General features: G+C 46.4%; 1 protein-coding gene across 5 annotated transcripts in view; it reads left to right on the forward strand.

Moving 5' to 3' along the window:
- The window catches only part of Pan3 (Poly(A) specific ribonuclease subunit PAN3), a 43,394-nt gene that overhangs the window by 3,853 nt on the left and 21,033 nt on the right, over positions 1 to 18,508 (forward strand). For 2 of the 5 annotated variants that reach the window (XM_077702205.1, XM_077702208.1), the window contains exons 5-11: positions 1,523 to 1,722; positions 4,424 to 4,606; positions 9,088 to 9,145; positions 9,917 to 10,075; positions 10,866 to 10,982; positions 11,810 to 11,965; positions 12,042 to 12,325. In XM_077702205.1, coding sequence (XP_077558331.1) covers positions 1,523 to 1,722; positions 4,424 to 4,606; positions 9,088 to 9,145; positions 9,917 to 10,075; positions 10,866 to 10,982; positions 11,810 to 11,965; positions 12,042 to 12,325 — 1,157 coding nt within the window. Of the gene's footprint in view, positions 1 to 1,522; positions 1,723 to 4,423; positions 4,607 to 9,087; positions 9,146 to 9,916; positions 10,076 to 10,865; positions 10,983 to 11,809; positions 11,966 to 12,041; positions 12,326 to 14,319; positions 14,539 to 18,508 lie in introns of those variants that run through there. The other 3 variants (XM_077702209.1, XM_077702206.1, XM_077702207.1) reach the window with 3 other exon arrangements.

The following is an 18,508-nucleotide window of genomic DNA, read 5'->3' on the forward strand; positions in this document are numbered from 1 at the left end:
CTACACACATGCGTCTACCGTCCAAAGTCGACAGAACTAACTTCTCAAAACTGGTTTATCGATACACACAGATGGAATGTACTTACAGATAGCGTTTAGGCAAAACCATCGAAGCAATCTTCCTCTGACTCGCTAACAAATAATTCATTCATTTAAACCATAGATCTGCGTCTCTTAATGAGCGCTGACAGCACACAGGCACCTTTCTGAGCGCGAACCACACGCGGCCACCAGGTACCGGATTTATTCCATACATAAGTCGCACCGGTAGATGAGACGCACCAACGAAAATTTCAGAAAGAAAAAAAAAAGCAACTTATACATTGGAAAATACGGTAACAAGAACATAACAACCCGAAGCTTTTCTCATGCACAAATGTGCGATACATAGATATAACCCGCGATAAAAGAAGTAGGTTTCACGTAAAACAAACAAATAAAAAGAAGAAATACCAGCGCCTGTGCGATTTGAAACTCATTCATGCGACTGCTACCCAGAAACGGAATCTCTATACCATAAGAACAGCCAGCCCGTGTATGTTTAACACTCTTGGGCGTAGTGGTAAGCCCCGTGGAATGTAAAGGAAACCTGGTCCCTGTTTAGGCCGTGCAGCCAATGTGTAGGTTTTGTGCCATTATAGAAAACTAAGTATTGCTTCACTGTACTGGGCTGAACCTGGGCCGTCAGTATGGTCTGGCCCGAACATAGCATCAGTATTTCGGCCCGGGTCTAATCCATGCCCGAGCGAAAAGTTAGTCTGGCAGCCCGGGCTTTCCGGTAGGCCTGAGTCCGTGCACACCTCAATGCGACAGCAGAGCATCCAGTGTTGTTGCCTGTGTGCTCCTTGTCCAGCTTTGATTCTCTTTGTTGTCTCGTTTGTGTCTTGTTTCAGTGTGAGGTCCATGATGTGATATCAGAGTAAGAAGAGGTGTATGATGTCCACTAGCTTGCTGTTGCACAAGGATTAAGACCAGTGTGGGCTGTAACGTCATATGCCAAAGTTTAAAATGCACTTCGATGAGCAGGGACACATTGCCATGCATTTCAGCCACACATGGCCAGGTGTTCACCACATGAGAGTGTAAATAAATAAACGAGGCGCACTGTGCAAAGTGAGTGGGCTTACCTTTTTTAATTTGCAATTTTTCACATTTGTTCTGTGATGTATTGTTTAGGTTAAACTTACCTGGTACACATCTGTGCAGTCCGCTACTGTTCTTGCTGCTTGCTGGTGCTTGAAGGAATCGGTAAACCAACGTTCATACATTAGGTTATGCACAATTGACTGTTTTTGGTGGAGTGATGACTACACTAGCACTGTGCCAATAGCGTTATAGGGGAAAAGAAAGCAGTGACAACTAGACAATCAGGAAAGAGGCATTGCATTATTGATGTCCTAAACAGGATTGCACTTTGGTCCTGTGACTAGTAGGAGAATGAAGCTTGTGGGGGAATTCGCCAACTCTCCTTCGTGGCTTTGATTTCCCTGATGCTAACCTGTTGCATCGTTGGCTTCTCCAGGGGTTTCCCCAGGCCCTAATTCCGTCCCCTTTGCCCTAGACACCACGTCGGGGCTGTCGCTGGGGAAGTTGGAGAGCCCCGGCCTATCCCCCGATGGCTCGCCCCTGATCAGCCGTCGCAGCCAATCCCCCATGTCGGCCAGTGGAGGAGGCTACCTGAACCCCCAGCGGGAGGCTTTCCCTCCAGCTACTGTCTACCAGGTTGGTGGCACTGTCCTAGCTTGCACTGTCACAGTGCACTGTGTTGCTGTTTATGAATGCTTGAAAGTTTGAGTCTGAGACGGTTTGGCTAACCAAGACTTCAGACGTAAAGACCTTTGCGTTTTTTTTTTTTTTTCCCTTGTTTCCCACTTCTAGAAGTTCCCGGGAAGGCTAAAACTGCACCCCCCATAGACATTCTATGTGCAGATGAAATACAGAGGTGCTTTGGAGCTGCTCATAACTGCTCTGAGCAGGAGAATGAAAGAGGCCTCTTGTTTAACTGTTTGAGAGGAAAGTGGAGCACTGGCCCAGCTTTTCGCCGATAACTTCCTGTCTTAGCCGGCACCAGTGCAGCTCTGTTGGAAGCGTGCATTCCTCTTTCTTGGTCCGCATGGTGCTAATTAGTAGGATCTTTCATTGTTCAATTCCAGTGGAGCCTTCCCTCTGGGTGGAAAGTGGTTTTCGCAGATGCTCAGGTTCTTGAAAAGCTCCGCAGTCTTGTAAGCACGCAGTTGAAGCTTGTACTGGACCTTGAAGAATCAAATTACAGTGCACTCGTGTTCAACGCTCTGGGGACATGTATACAAAGTTTAAAGAAAACGGACACGTTTTGATTTTTGCTGCAGTGCCTCTTCGTCTGTATTGACAATTGCAGTAGTACTGTCCTAAATTTATTTCTTTGCTTTTTCCCTAGGAGGGGTTAGCGTAGATTCATTCCTCAATTTTGTCTCTTTCTCCATCACGCTCTCCTATGTTTGACACATTTGCAGCAGCAGCTCTGCCAAAAAATGTTCTGGGAATTGTTCCGGGTACATCGCGGGCTTTTCTTGAAAATAATCTGATGGTTATGAAACGGATAACCTGAAAAGCAAAGACATGGACACCAGTGGTCACTGAGATGCTTGTGCCATCATGATGTCTTGTGCATATTTGTGACTACGTTGGAGTACAGACAAACTGTGTGTAGGGCTTTGGTGTGTTTACTGCCTAATTGATTCTCCAGGTATCTTCTTTTAAACCTAGGAGTCTCTTTGATGCTTGTTAAAACGAAAATTAGGGGCCAGTTTTTTTTCCTGAAGAAATGTTTAAGAATTTGAAATTGTAACAGGCTGTGGGACTACTCGTACACTCACACAAACACGGGCCTCCTCAATGTGCTCGTCATTACCATCACAAGTGAGGACAATGTTTTTTTTTTTTTTATTCTCCTTTTTTTCTTTACAGCAAAGCTGTATATGGCTAGGTTCTGACCAGTCTTAGGCAGTAACTAGTTACTAGTAACACAGTTCCGGTAACTAGTTACATTTTGCACTAACTTGTAACTGTAACTGGTTACTTTTTGGTTAGAGGAACTTGTAACTGTAACGCTGTTACATTTTTACGCAGTTCCTGTAACAGGGAATACCGCTAGTTACTTTTTTTACTATAAAAAAAAATATTCAACAGCAACACCAGTTAAAGGCCCTTTCCATTATTTCGAACTTCTTTCCTATATGGCTTCCGCCTTCCACCGTTCCATAACACGGCTCCCCTCGCAGATTAGGAAAGGAGGTCGTTAAGAAAAATATCTTCCCCTCAGAAGACCGAGGTCAAAGGTAGGGGATTTCTTGAAACTTTTTTTTAATCTTGAGCCGAGTGGAAACAAGAAAAATAAAGAAAAGAAGCTGGCAATTCGACCTCCGCCGATGAGGAAGCTGGCCTACCCGTGTAAAGAAAGACCACTGCAGAGGGGTCCACCTATAACAGGGCACCCATAATGGCTCCGAGAATATATTAACAAAAAAATGATGCAACAAAAGAAGATGTACACAGCGGTTGTTGGTGGTGGGCTTGAGTGTGCCCCTCTTCTGGGTTCCCTTTGTGTAGGTTTTCACCACATACAATGTTGACTACCAGCATGCTTTTGTACGTTTCTATAAATAAACTATCATTTGGTTTGTAATATATCAGTTTTATACAGTCATGGAAAAGTAATGACGTTACTTTTTCGTTGCAACTGTAGCAGAATTACTTTCTGGGTTTCAGTAACTGTAGCTGTAACACTGGTACTTTTTACTGGTAACGTGCCCATGGCTGCTTTTGACCAAATTTGTATCCTTCGACAGAGCAACGTTGAATAAGAATTTTCGTCTCCAGAGCTCTGCAGCTGTCAATCTAATGTAGGCATCTTGGAAAAAGATGTACTTAAATAGGCAACTAGGACGACTCTATCATTACGCCAGGCTTCATTTGCTTATCATAATGTTACAGAATGTCCGTCTACTGTTGATACATGGCCGTTTATGGGGGGAGTATGGTTGCAGGAAATGGCTGCAACTTGCTTTATGGAAACTGTTCCAGAAAAAATTGTATGTCAATTGGCCGCTGGGACGGCTCTTATGTTACTTTAAATTTTATCTACCTTTTATAATTACGTACCTCACAGTGAAGTCGTCAATGTTGTGAAATTCCCATCTGTTGTCAGCACATGGACTTCTTTGGTATCATTCAGCTAATTATCTCGGAAGTATGCCCAGTCGCAAGTTGCAGATAAACATGTTTTGTTTTGTGCTCTCTTTGGACCGCACTTAGCTTCGCTGGTCATCCCCTCCACAGAGGGGAAGGGCGCTGAATTTCTTTCCTTTGCGCTTTTGCACGAAAAAGTGGGGCAGGGGTGCGGTGTGGGCGGAAGTCCCAGCAGGCGCTGCCAACCTTGGTGCAGGAGTCCCTGGGCGGCACCACCTACTTCTACCAGCACGACGAAGCGGGCAACCCCACGGAGGAGGGCCAGCCGGCCGTCCTGGTTCCAGAGTACCAGGTCTACCCAGGGAACCCAGCGCACCTTGAGCACATGAAGCCCAAAGCCAACGCACCCTCCTTCTTTCTCCCAGACGAGCTCAGAATGGTACGCTCAGTCTTCTCCCCGTCATTTCTGTTCCAACTATCATTGCACCTATATGGTACATTTCCGTGTGATGCCCATAAGAAATGCTACCTTTTTCGCGCTGCGTGCCATGTATGGGAGTACGTCGCGTAAATTCGTGAATACAAATTCGGTTCTGTTCTACATTTATCGCAAAAGCCAACAGAAGCTAGCTAGTTCTGACAAACAGCGATTTTAAAAGTGCCCTCTACTACTTCACCATTTGTAAACTGTGCTTACTGGCTCAAACTCGGTACAAATGCTAACCAGTCAGCTGACATGCCAAATTGCTTCAGTATCTGTGCTCGTTTCGGGCGGGGGTGTAGCCCTGAGCTTCTTTTATTCTCTTCTGAAACTTCATACGACAGCAGTCATTGCATTATGCGTCCTGCATACCACACTACAATAGTGCTCTGCACTCCTGAGAACTACATGCGAATTGTCAAAAGCAGCTTGCTTCTTGGTGTAGAACGCACGTAAAACAGTTGAAAAATGATGATGTGGGCTAGGGGCTTCAGAAGGCAACACTAAGTTTTAAGTCACCTTAACTGTTTGAATTGCATGAACAGCTGCTCCTTTCATAAGTTCAAACTGGTTGAGAGTATTTCCGTATCATGGCTTCACTTCACTTGCGCCCTCCCTCTCCAACATCTTAACACTTGATACCCCTCAACTGGTTGTCCAGGTGTTAAGACATGCAGATACAACACGCAGGGGTCAGGCTTCCGTTGATGCCACCATTAATAAGATAGCTACAGGTGTGGATTTAGGCACATGTTACCGATATAATTTGAATTAAATTTATTTCAAGTAAATTGAATTTTAAAAATGAGTGAGAACTTCTTATGACAGAATATAGGCCATTATCCGGCTTGGCTCTTTGTTCCAGAACTTTATTTTCACAAACCAGGTCATCAGAACTCGTTGCTCAGCAATGCATATGGCGTTATCCGCTGACTGCATCAACAAGGTTACACAACCGCACAGTGACAGTGAACATCGGGCCCTAAGTTACAACAGGAGTTAAAACAAAGATAGCGTTCGGAATTCTTTGAGCGCCTAACCACGCTGACAGCGCCTTTCCTTATTTATTGCAAGGCGACAGCCGTAAATTTCTTGTGTGGAAATGTATGCATCATTGCCGCACGCCTGTAGATTGCAGACAACCTTCGTTAACGTTGTGTGCAGATGAAGCTTAAGCACGCGCTAAGATAGTGGGAGTGCAAAAAAAGGGCGATTTTCGCGCTTCATCGCTTACTGTAAGCCAAATCAGGCTCGAGTGCATGTTGTAGTGTGTGATATTACTCTGGTTCATTTCTTGTTGTTCTTCTTCTTCTTCTTCTTTTTTTTTTTTTTTTTTTTTAGAAATTGTGGTCATACGATTGCATCTTAGATCTGCAGGGTTAGATCGATATTTTTCAGCTTGCCGTGATTATTTTTGGCTTAACGTTCCCTGATAAAGTGAGCGTCGCATATGTGGTGGTGTGAAATTACCCCACAGCTCATTGCAGCAGCGCCCGTTATTTAGATTCGACGCACGTCTCGATAGTGCGCACAATTTGACATGTTAGAAGGCAGATGTCGCGGCGAAAGAAAACATGCCTCTTTGGAGGGCGAGCTAGGGGAGAGCAATGTACAAAGGCACAACGACGAGAGGGATGCGGAAAAGGAAGAGAGCAAAGTGAGAGCTGTGTGGCCGGCGGTGCGGGGACAATATTGGCCCGTGCAAATGATTTTTTCTGGGCCACAGTTGGCGCTCCTTTTTATCTTACTCCGTGGTTTATTGGTCAAATAAACAGAAAATAAACGCAAGCAAAAAGTATGCACCTAATGTATAGCCTGTATTCAATAGCGAGGCAGGCATGCAGGCAACCATGTGAGTGCGCCGTCGCTGGTTACGTCGGGCTCTGCGGGATGGTGGTACTTGTCCGAGCTAAGCGCATGATATGGGTTGGACATTCCAAGCTCTAGCCCGCCAAACGCAAAGTAATGCCTCGACTCCAATGTGAGTGCGATTCATAACAACTCTGTTGACACCACCGTTGAGAATCTGGTTGAAACGGAGCAGACGACGCACGCCGGTGTTATATTTTTCTTCGGCGTGCGGCTGCAGTGGCTGCGCCATGTCCGTGTCCATTTCAGTGTTGCCAAACGAATAAATTGACAGTTAAACTTTTTAATTAATACCACCTATATAGGCGATTGTTCTGAGCCTGGAAATCATTTTAGTATTCCAAGATATACAAGTTGTTCCTACGTTCCTCAGCTATGATTCAATCTAGACATCAATGCCGCACACCAAGTTTTGGATTTTTGCGGGCCGGTCAACTTAGCGGCCCTGATAGTTGTGCCACTCCACAAAGCCACTTCGAGAGTAAGTCAGTCTTTTTAAAATATGCATTAAGCATACTTGTTTGAATTCTCACACAAAATCCTTATCACTTCAGCGGTAAAAAACAAAAAATCCAGTGCTCTTGAGAAGCTGCTTGCGTCGTTCCGTAGTGCTTATCTGACACGAGCGCCAAGCTATCTTGAAGGTGATAACACGATACGGCATGGTGCATTTGGCAAACTATCCCCACCAGACGCTGTCCACACCCTGCACATGAAAGTAAAACCGTAGTCGGCAGATATTAGGCACGCTTTGTTTATAAATACGGCGCGAATCCAAAAACAAACCTTACCTGGCAGCACCTGTTGAAGTCTGAGGCTGTTGAATGGGAGCATCTTCATCGGAACTAAAATCGAACGAATCCAAATTGTTGCTGGAGTCATCACTGCTGCTGGGGTAAGAAAAAGCAGCAGCAGCAGCTGCCAAAGTCCCTGACATATCTGTCCGCTTATGCGAAGCATGCCGTGAAGTGGGCACCATTTTCGCGCAACTCGCCGCTATCGCAGGTTTAAATTTCCCTCTACACAGTCTCCGCACTGGAAATGTAAACAAAACGTAACAAAATCGAAAAAGGAGTTCTCAGTAAATACGCCAGATGGCGTTAGTTGTCCACAAGGCACGGTTTTTAGCTTTCACAGGATGTTTGAAATTATAGGAACTCCATGTCCGATAGCCTATGAAGCGGTAAGGAAAGAGAGTTGGACAAGAAGGTTGGGCTCAGGAGCTGATTTATTCATACACTTGCTATACTCCAGTGAGCGTTCAGCCAAGCAAGCTTATACATTGTATTCACTGGCGAGGCAGGCATGCAGGCAACCATGTGAGTGCGCCGTCACTGACTATGTTGGGCTCCGCGAGACGGCGGTACTTGCCCATGCTAAGCACATGTATGTTGGACGTTCCAAACTCTACACCACTGAATGCAAAGTAATGCCTTGACTTCAGTGTGAGTGCAGTTAATAACATCTCTGTTGACCCCACCGTTGAGAAATGAGTTGAAACGAAGCAGACGACGCTTTTTCTCCCCTCCTGCGGCGTGCGGACTCGGTGGCACAAGCCGCGCCATGTCCATGGTTGTTTCCAGTGTTGCCAAGTGAAGAAATTGACAGCTAAACTTTTCCGTAAATGCCATCTATAAAGCAAGGCTTACACTCTCTTAATGACTGGCAAGCCTTCTCAAGCTCCCCACATCCCACCTTCCTGAGAAGATTTCCACTTAGTCAAGTTGCAACAATGAATCGATTGCTGACTCCGTTGCTTATCCTCTGGTTCCCGTCGCCTTTGTGTTGACCGCACCCTGGTGGATCCGCACAGGAATGTTGCCACCCACTTTAACATCCTACGCGTCCTTAATTGCCAGGGCTGCTGGTTGGGTGGTCAACTAGAATCATGGAAATTCTGGTTTCCCTTATTGGTAGAACATTTGGGGAACATTTTGAAAAAACTGGGAAGTCTGGTCACTCAGGAAAAGTTTAGGCGAAGTGCCCTTCCACCTTTGCTCTAAGCTTCATTCCCGCCCCCTTTTTGCTTGAGTGCAACTGGTTTTGACAACAGTCAATGCTCTTCACTACCTTGGCCCAGGCTGGACTTGACTCCCAGTGGCTAGTATGCTGTGCACCAGCCTGGTGCACCCAAACCCAAATGTTCTTCCTCCCCATCTTGGGAGTACTGAGTAACCTTCTTATAAGCTCTGCTTAAAAAAAACTAGCTTTGCATGACTCAGTGTTTACTGAAACTAAGGATCATTAATGAGCATGAGGCGGTCATGAACATCGGAACACGTGGTTCTTTAACTACAGTGTAAAGCTACAAGTTCTTAGTTTGTAGAGGCGGCAGTATATGTTGTAAGATATTAGGGTATCACTAAGGTAATGTGTAAATATCGATGAAAGTGGTCTAGTTTGATTTACGATGATGTAATGAGACCAAGTTAGGTGCTGTTTATGTTGGTCTCTAAAATGGTTGGCAGCAGTGTGTTGCTCGCAAGGTCGCCGTTCCGAGCATGTGCACGTTACCTGTTGCCCTTCACGTTGAATGTTATTGAGGGTGCGGTGTTTGACTGTGTTTGCAGGACATCTTGCACCGTCAGAGTTTAACCCTTGCTCAAAGAAACCCTGAAGTGAATCCTGGTACGTGCTTGTTTTGACTAGTTCGTATTGATTTACACTTACGTTGGTCAGCTTCTGTAGTATGTAACTCCGAATCGCTGCAGTACTCGAATAAGCTCGGCTCTTTTGGCTAGCTGTTGTTTGTACTGTAGGGCACGAGGTTGGAGGCGAAAAGCAAAAATGCCTGTGTGTACCACACTGGGCAAGTGTATTGGGCTAATTGGTTGGTGAAGAGACGAGGCAAAGAATACTAGTAAACGCGTATTGTCCTTCCTGGACAATGCTTAAGCCATTCTTGAACAAAAATGTTTTTTTTTTCTTCTTTCTCTGTTCAAGTGAAATTTCAATTGTCGTCCAGCACTGGTCCCATGTGGTTTACTCCTCTGTCATGTTTTTTTTTTCTGGTGCTGCTCAAGCAGTGAACCGCATGTACTAAATTTGTCTGGTGTTGAGGTGAGCCACAGGTTGCATGAATTAATCTGTTGTGTTCTACAACATGCCTCAGAGTCAAAGGGTCGTTTAAGTTTACAAAATCTGTATTATTTTTTTATTTCCTGATGTCAGTTGTTACTCTAGTAGCATTCAGTTTCTTCAATTTTTATACGTTTTGCCAAGTTTTCTTTCATTTCGTACTGAAAGCATACAACTTCAAGTTGCATCTGTATTTGGACCTATTTCCTGGTACTTTTGCATGTGAAATGTGAGTTCACTCTGCAGTTGTCCTCTCAGAACCCTACCTTTAGTGTGGAACGTCCAGAGTTTGTACAGTCATGTGCGTGTTGTCGGTTCTAGACCTGCCATCTGAAGTGGACAACTACCACAACCTCTGCCCACTGGAACCGAATTCGTCAAGTGGGCCGCTGAAGTCAAACACCTTTGGGTACGTCACGTCTGTGTACAAGGCAACCAACATCAAGAATGGCGTCTGCTACTGTCTCAGAAGGGTGCATGGTAAGTGAAGAAGTCTGCTTCACGTGTGCTTTGCGAGTGCCTGTCAGGCTGCCTCCAAATGAGTCATTGCAAGGGGCCTTTGGCTGCAGTGTCACAAATTCAGGGGTTGAACGGAGCAGTCAGTGTTTCATTGTCGACATTGTTTATTATATGTGCAAGGGCCCTAAGGGCATCATGCAAGAGACGAGGGTCACCACATAATTCTGTAAAAAATAATAAAACTGTTGTGAATGATGGAGTCTCGTGACAGTGGGCCTTGATTTGGCAAAACAGTACGGAAGAGACACATGCAAACGTTGAAGCTTTTCACCATGTACATGTACATGTTGTCTTGCTTCTGTCAATTTTGTGTCCTGCACGCTATTGTTGTGTATGACACAAGACCAGCAAGTTCGCATTTGAAAGTAGGCCCGTGTGACTGCAATGAAAGCTAGTTTCATTGAGGTAAGTTGTGTGAAATGGCATTGGCTTTGTGATTGAGGGATCGGAAAAGCCCCGCTAGGTCAAGATCGCATTGATGTCTGGGGCTCAAAGCTGACTGCCGCGCCTCTCTCTCTCTCTCTCTCTCTCTCTCTCTCTCTCTCTCTCTCTCTCTCTCTCTCTCTCTCTCTCTCTCTCTCTCTCTCTCTCTCTCTCTCTCTCTCTCTCTCTCTCTCTCTCTCTCTCTCTCTCTCTCTCTCTCTCTCCCTCTCCCTCTCCCTCCCTCTCTCTCTCTCTCTCTCTCTCCTCTCTCTCTCTCTCTCTCTCTCTCTCTCTCCCTCTCCCTCCCTCCCTCCCTCCCCCCTCACAGGCTTCCGCCTGAGTAGCACCAAGTGCATGTCGGTCGTCGATCTTTGGAAGAAGCTGCAGCACTCCAACATGGTCCACTTGCGGGAGGTGTTTACCACCAAGGCCTTTGGAGACCACTGTGAGTGCCTGCCAAGCAGTGCGGAGCTGCGCTGTTTCTTTTTAAGTGCAGAGCACTTTAGGGGCTCGCCTTGTCATCGTAGCTCACACGTCAAGTAGTGCCACACGGCTTTCTGTCGTTGCGGCGTCACACAGAGGCTTCGAAAGCCAAGCGGTTTATAGAGTCATAAGCGTTTGAAACTCGTGAACTGCTAGCCCATGTCATACATCTTCCCGTTGTTTAGCGCAAAGAAAACTGTAGGTCCATTTGAGGCAAAATATGCGTAATTAACCAGGGGCGGTATTCTCGTAACTGTCCCTTTTGAAAACGTCCCTTTTGCGTCCCTTTCATCGTGACGTACTTCCGGTTAAGAAGTGGACGTTGGCAGCATGGAGAAAGGTTGTCTGTAGGTTTGCCGCGCTTGCGTTACGTCACTTCCGGTTGTTTGCTTTTAGCCAATCAGGGCTCGCCAAAAGGGACACTTTTGAAAGGAATGCAAAAGGGACGAAACTCGAAAATACCGCCCCAGCAGCACCTGCGTTCATTTAGTTAGGAACGCTCATTGGGTTGGTTTTTGCCATAATAAGTGAAAAAAAGTGGCAGTGCAAAGCTGGCACGTGCAGGAGGAAAAGAAATCACAAAAAGAAAAGAACTCCTGCTGGCGCAGTTTCAGGCAGGGGGCACGCGGGCACCGCCAAAGGCGGGAAATTTGAATCGAGTCGGGTGGTAGCAGTGATCGGACAGCGATGCTACAGCCCATTATGGCGAATCGCTGTTCTGCATTTCTGACAGCTTTCGTGTTGAGTGGCACGGGGCCCTGACGGAGAGTGCGCGTGTATATGCCGCAGCCATCGTGTTTGTCTACGACTACCACGCCGGTGCGGACACGCTCATGAGCCAGTATTTCCAGCAGCCGACCGTGCCACCCCTGAACGGCTTCTGCCCGCCCGTGTACTCCCCGTCGGCCAACGGGCTGACCAGGCCCTTCTCCCACTCCAAGTCGGGTGAGTGTCGCTCGGGGGGCGCCTTTGACGCCCCTCGTTCCGCACATGGCTCACCCCTTGGGAACGGTTGTCGCAGCAGCGGCGGCGAGCGGCGGAGGAAGCGGGGGCAGCAGCACCAGCCTGCGGCAGCACGCGGGCCTGCTCCCTGAGAGCCTCATCTGGGCCTTTGTGGTGCAGCTGAGCTCGGTGCTGCGCACGATCCACGCGGCGGGGCTGGCGTGCCGCTCCTTCGAGCCCTCCAAGATCCTCCTGATGGGCAAGTCCCGGCTGCGGCTCAACTGCTGCGGCATCATGGACGTGCTCACCTTCGACTCGGCCGGCGGCGGAGCGGGATCCAAGGCCCTGGTTCCCCACTACCAGGTACGGAGAGAGGAAGGGGGCTCGGAGCGTTTGAGGGAGCCACCTCACCCCACCAGGGAGGTTTAGAGTTACCGCCACAGCAGATATTTGATGGCCACTTCGTGCAGATGGTTCATACCGCAGTTTTCACCCACATTATTGCCACTTCTCCTGCACAGGTAACTTTGCCTAAATTGCGAGTTCTACTCGGACAAGCAGTAACAGGCTCTCAGGCCCTCTTTTCCACCAAGTGTACGATTGCAGGACCGGAGCACATGAGTGCAACTCCCATCTCGTCGGGGTGGCGTGGCTGGCAAGCAGCTTGCAGGAGAGTTGCCTCCGTTCCAATGACGAAAAGCCAAATGCCAAGCTTAAACTGTTTAATTTATGGCAAGTTGAGAAAAACAACACTACAGTAGCACACTGGCATGCTAAAACATGACTACTCGAACGGGCATAGTAATGACCTCCGACAACCCAAACAATGCAATGCTGGCTTGTCAAGAAGCAAGCCAGCATTCACTTGTTGTAGCTTTCACTGTGGCGGTCAAAATATGCCTCAACAAGTTGTAAAGCAGAGTCGAACACACAAGAAAAAGCCCTCTCACTGAGTCAATTGCAGAGAAAATAACAGTCTCGTTATGGCACAGCCCCAGAACGAAAAAAATAATGCTTCATAGCGGTTCATAATGGTTTGTGTTTGTGTGCAAGAAAAATTGACATTTGTGAAATTATGTTACCCGCTGCGGCGGCTCAGTGGCTATGGCGTTGCGCTGCTGAGCACGAGGACGCGGGTTCGATTCCCGGCCGCGGCGACAGCTTTTTGGTGGAGGCGAAAAGCAAAAACGCCCGTGTGTACGAGATTTTAGCGCACGTTAAAGATCCCCGGGTGTTCAAAATTAATCCGGAGTCCTCCACTACGGCGCGCATCATCGCCTGCGTTGCGTCAGCGCGTTAAACCCTATAATGAATGTTAACAAACACTGAAAATTATGAAATGATGTTAAAGAAGATTAAGTGATGCTTATAAATTTTTTGTACAAATGTTGGTTAAAAAGCTCAAATGCAGACAAAAAAGTTCGAGGACGCTTAAGGACTCCTGGTTGTGCATCTTTTGATGGCGCAGCTGCAAATAATGCTCCAAGTTGGCCCCCAGAAACGACATGCTGGCAGTCTGGCACCCGGGTTTGATTGAGACACTGTCGTAGATGGGAAATCCTCAAGCGCCATTTGTTCAGGGGGGCCCATTGGGGTGAAGCATACAGGTGCAAACACTCTTAAGCTTCCAGAAAACAAGCGCGCTATGCACATACACTGCATTCTTGAGTATGCCGCCTTGGTCTGGGACCCAAACACTAAAATGCTGATAAATAAATTTGAAGCAATTCAAAGTGTGGGGGTGTGCTTTGTTACTAAACCGTAAAGTTGAGCTGCGATATTATTGCTGCGAGTTTAAAACTCTCTTTCTCTTGGAACACTCTAAAACTCCTGTGTTTAATCCTTAGAAAGATTGTAGGAGAGGTGGTGGCAAAGAACCAGGTTCAGTCCTACAGTGCCCCCCCCCCCCTACACTCGCACACACACGCATTGAGACAAAGGGATAACAGCAACAAAATATATTCATGGTGCACCTCTGCATTTTACGTGTCTCTCTCTAAATCTATTAATGATGGGAATGCCTTGCCCGACATTATTCTTTTCACCCCGTATAAAATGTTTTCCACTGCGATCAGGCACCGCTTGTAGCTGTTTCAGTTGAGTGTGCTGCTGCAATCTGCTGTTTTTGCTGCTTATTGAGTACACCGGTGTTCACGCCAAGCATTGTTTTTCTTCGTTACTGTTATGACGTGTTTCAGAATATTCATTCTTATTCATGTGTAACACCCCCCCACAATAATGCCGTAGGACTAATGTGGGTATTTTAATGATAAAATAAAGAAGGCCGCGACTTCCGCATCGCACCTGATGCATGCGGTGATCACACCAGGAGCTCAGCACAGTGCCTGTTTACACAGATGGGGAGAGTATGGAAGCAGGCAGCCAGCCTGTTGAAGGAGAGAATGCACCAGCGAGACGGAAGACAATTTTATGCCAGCACATCGACAGCAATCTCCCACCCCGCTGCATGGAAATTAAAGTGGATCCCAAGCTACCTGAACTTGCCACTCAAACTGAAAACCGAAATTTCAGTTTCACATGACGTTACATTTTCGGTCTAGCCCCCCAAAATTTTTTTTTTTTTTTCCCATTGTTTTTTGGTTGCGGTTTTCGTTTCATTCCGACACCCTGACAAGAAGTGTCATGTTGAGGTTCCCGTGCTTGTCGCCTTGAATCTGCTGAGCTTTTGGGCTGAATATTGTGGCATTTTCTCCTATCTCCGCCCGCTTCAAGGCACTGCTGTTTAACTCTTTCGTTGTGGCAGAAAAATGGCCAATTTTGAGTGCTTCCACAAAACGTCTTTTTTTGAACTAATGGACGCATTTAGCATTGCTATGTATGAAACTGTAGCTTGTAGATTGCTCTTTCAAACACATAACAGCAGTTTTGTGAAAGGTGTAATTATTGACGGTTTATTGGCCAACGAAACAAATAAAAAACGCACAAAAAATTATACACAAAACTCAATTAGGCCGTTTTACTGAGCCCAAAAATTATTTTAGGAATTCTAAGATATACAAGTTGTTTTTACATTCCTGAGGTATGATTCAGTATATACATCAATGCTGTACACCAAGTTTTGGATTTGTGCGGGCCGGTCAACCTAACAGCCCTGATGGCTGTGTCACGCCGCGAAGGCACTCGAGAGTAAGTCGGTCTGTCTAAAATATGCATCCAAGCATACTTGTTTGGGTTGTTTCACAAAACCCTTATCACTTCAGTGCTAAAAACAAAACAAAAAAAGAATCCAGTGCTCTTGAGAAGCATCGCGCTTCGCTTTGCAGCGCTAATCTGACACGAGTGCGAGGCTATCTTGAAGGTGATAATGCAGTGCGGCGTGGTGCACTTGGCTAAATATTCCTGCCACACGTTGTCCAGACCCTATGCATGAAAGTAAAATTGTGGTCGCCAGATAGGAAGCAGGTTTTGTTTATAAATACGGCGCGAAATCAGAAACGAACGTTGCCTGGCAGCACCTGTCGAAGTCTGAGGCTGTTGAATAGGAGTGTCTTCATCAGAACTAAAATCTGACGAATCCACGTCATGCTGGAGTCATCACTGCTGCTGGGGTAACACAAATCAGGAGCAGCAGCAGCTGCCGAAGTCCCTGCCACAGCTATCTGCTTTTGCAAAGAACCCCGTGAAGTGGACGCCATTTTTGCACAACTCGCCGGTATCACAGGTTCATATTTCACTCTCTGCGCCCTCTCTGCCCGAGAAATGTCACCAAAAGATAATAAAATAAAAAAAGATGTCAATAAATACGCCAGGTGGCATTAGTTGTCCACAAGGCACCGTTTTTAGCTTCTGCAAGACGTTTGCAATGATCAAAACTTTGGGTCCATTGGCCTAAGCCGCCGTAAGGGAATAATAGTTAATGTTGAAGGCGATAGTCCGAGGTCTTCAGCAATGTCGACTCTCATTCTCAATGGCTGCCCGTCGACTTTTCTTCAAAGGAAAGTGCTTTCCACATTCGCGGCCCCATTAAGAAAGCACGACAGAGATCCCTCGATCTACACACTGGTCAAAATATCCCATGATCCCTCGATCCTACACACTGGTCAAAATATAAAACCGCAACTCGAGATATTCGTCCTCCCTTAAATTGACTAAGTTCATGTTTTTTAACGCCACTCTGCCTACATTACTAAAAAGTAACCCAAAGCAATTTTGGAATATTTTTAGAACACAGAATACGAGCACCATAGCATTAACTACCTCTAAAGGTGGCCCCGTGCCCAGCCGTCTGTGCACGTCGGTGTTAAACGACACGTTTGTTACGGCATTTTCATCTTCGCGCACCCTGCCTGGGTCTCCTGAACTTCGGTCAAAGGACTACTTTTCGATGGATCCTATTATTTTCAACGCAACTGGGATTTCAGCCATCGTAAAAAAATTGAAACCAAAATCCTCTTGCGGTGTGGACGAAATCAATTCAAAAATTCTAAAAAACGCTCATGAATATTGTTCGATAATACTAGAATGCATATTTTCGCAATCTTACCATCTCCACACATTGCCACAAGATTGGACAACAAAGTAACACCAGTATTTACATCAGGATATTCTCAAACACCCTCTAACTACAGGCAAATATCTCACTTCTGTGTGCTGCAAAATTATGGAGCATATTATTTTCACACACCTCACAAAATTTCCAGAAGATAATAGTTTTTTCACTCCTGCGCAGCACGGTTTCAAATCTCCTGGGAAACTCAACTTTTTTCAATTACAGTTAAACCTCGTTATAACGAAATTGAAGGGGCGCCGCGATTTGCTCGTTATAGCCAATATTTCGTTATAGCCGTAGCCGACATTTACTGCAAATAATACGCATTGTAGTTGCCTAAAACAAAAAGCGGGCGAAATAGCATCTTGCCGCACGGCGGTAGTCAGTAAAATAAACATTCCGGAGGTAAAAAGGAAAAGTCACAAACTTACTTTATTGTAGTTCGAAACTCGTATTTCAAACAGACTTGGCTCGAAGAAGTCCGTAATTGGACGTTGATGCACCTTCCTGATGCGAGCGATGACTCGCTCAGCTGCGGCCGCTATGTTCACGCCATCTTCGCCGCCCTCCTGCGCGCCGAAGTAGCGGCGCAGCACGTCCACCGCATCTAGTGCCTCCGACGCCGTCCTTAGCGCTTCCTTTCACGCCACGTGCAACAGCACTGACGATGGACCCAGTTGCTCACGATGGTGGACAGCGTACTCGTCCACATGTCGAAGTCTCTTGCCTCCTTACCACGGAGTGCACCTTACCTTCCTTCGCGCCCGATGCGACGGCTTTTATCATAGCCATCTTCTGTTCAAGCGTGATAGTCTTTCGCTTTCGCTTCCCGCCTGTCGCACTCGCGTTGTTGGAATCACGCGAGCAGTACGATAAAAGATAAGGCTGAAGACTGCCAAAACCCACGCGCACACAACTACGCAGTGACGTTGGCGATACGAACAGGGCTCAGGGGGAGGGGGGGGGGAGAGAAAGGCGACGCATTGGGGCTCCTCTCGGACTCACCGCGGATAGTCCGCGGGTAGTCCGAGGATTCCCCGAAGCCATAGGGATGCATGTGAAAATCGAACGTCGGACTGCTTCTCGGGAAGCCCGCGGTGAGTCCGAGACTGTATATCGAAGGGCCCCATTGTCTGCATGCCGTGCGCAGTGAGAGGAGGGTGGGAATGGCTTCGCGGGCGCAGCGTCCACATGGCGTGCCATCCAGCTTCGCGCGCGTGGCGGGAGTTTTGAACTGATAATACAGTTGCCGCGTCGCGCGCTGTCTCAAATCCGCATTGCGCAGTTTAAAAATTAGCTCAAAATTTCATTTCTCAACGAAATTTGTTCGTTATATCCCGTAACGGGCAAATTTTACCTCGTTAAAACGAGGTTTTAAATACCTTGGTTTCTATGGGGACTTTCAAGGGGAATTACGATTTGCTCGTTATATCCATTATTTCGTTATAGCCCGTCTCGTTATAACGAGGTTTAACTGTACTAGCAATCTGCACAACAATCTAGATACTGGCTTTGTAACTGATTGCGTATTCCTTTATTTTGCTAAAGCGTTTGACATAGTTGACCATTCTTTACTTTTACATAAAATGAGTGTTCTTAACATAGATCCGTTAATACTGGACTGGATACACGTTTTTTTTAACCGCACGTGTTCAATTTGTCTGCGCTAGTGACTCAAACTCTCCTACATCTCCCGTTTCGGTGTTCCGCAAGTGTCAGTTTTAGGACCTCTCTTATTCCTAATATATATAAATGATTTACCAACTAATATCACATCTGAAATATGTTTATTTGCAGATGACTGTGTAATTTATCGGAAAATAACGAACGACACTGACGTTATGCAGCTTCAAACTGACTTGGATAATCTCAGCTTGGTGTCAAACATGGAAGATGCAGTTAAACGTCTCAAAGTGCAGGTCAATGTGAATTTCCCGTAATAATCAGACACCACCCGCATACACTCTTAACGATTTCCCTCTACAGACCACGCTCTCTTACAAGTATCTTGGCATTATTATTACTAACAACCTTTT

This window comes from Haemaphysalis longicornis, unplaced genomic scaffold (genome assembly GCF_048455015.1).
Source record: "Haemaphysalis longicornis isolate Haplotype H1 unplaced genomic scaffold, Haemaphysalis longicornis Haplotype H1 scaffold_3, whole genome shotgun sequence".
NCBI lineage: Eukaryota > Metazoa > Arthropoda > Arachnida > Ixodida > Ixodidae > Haemaphysalis > Haemaphysalis longicornis.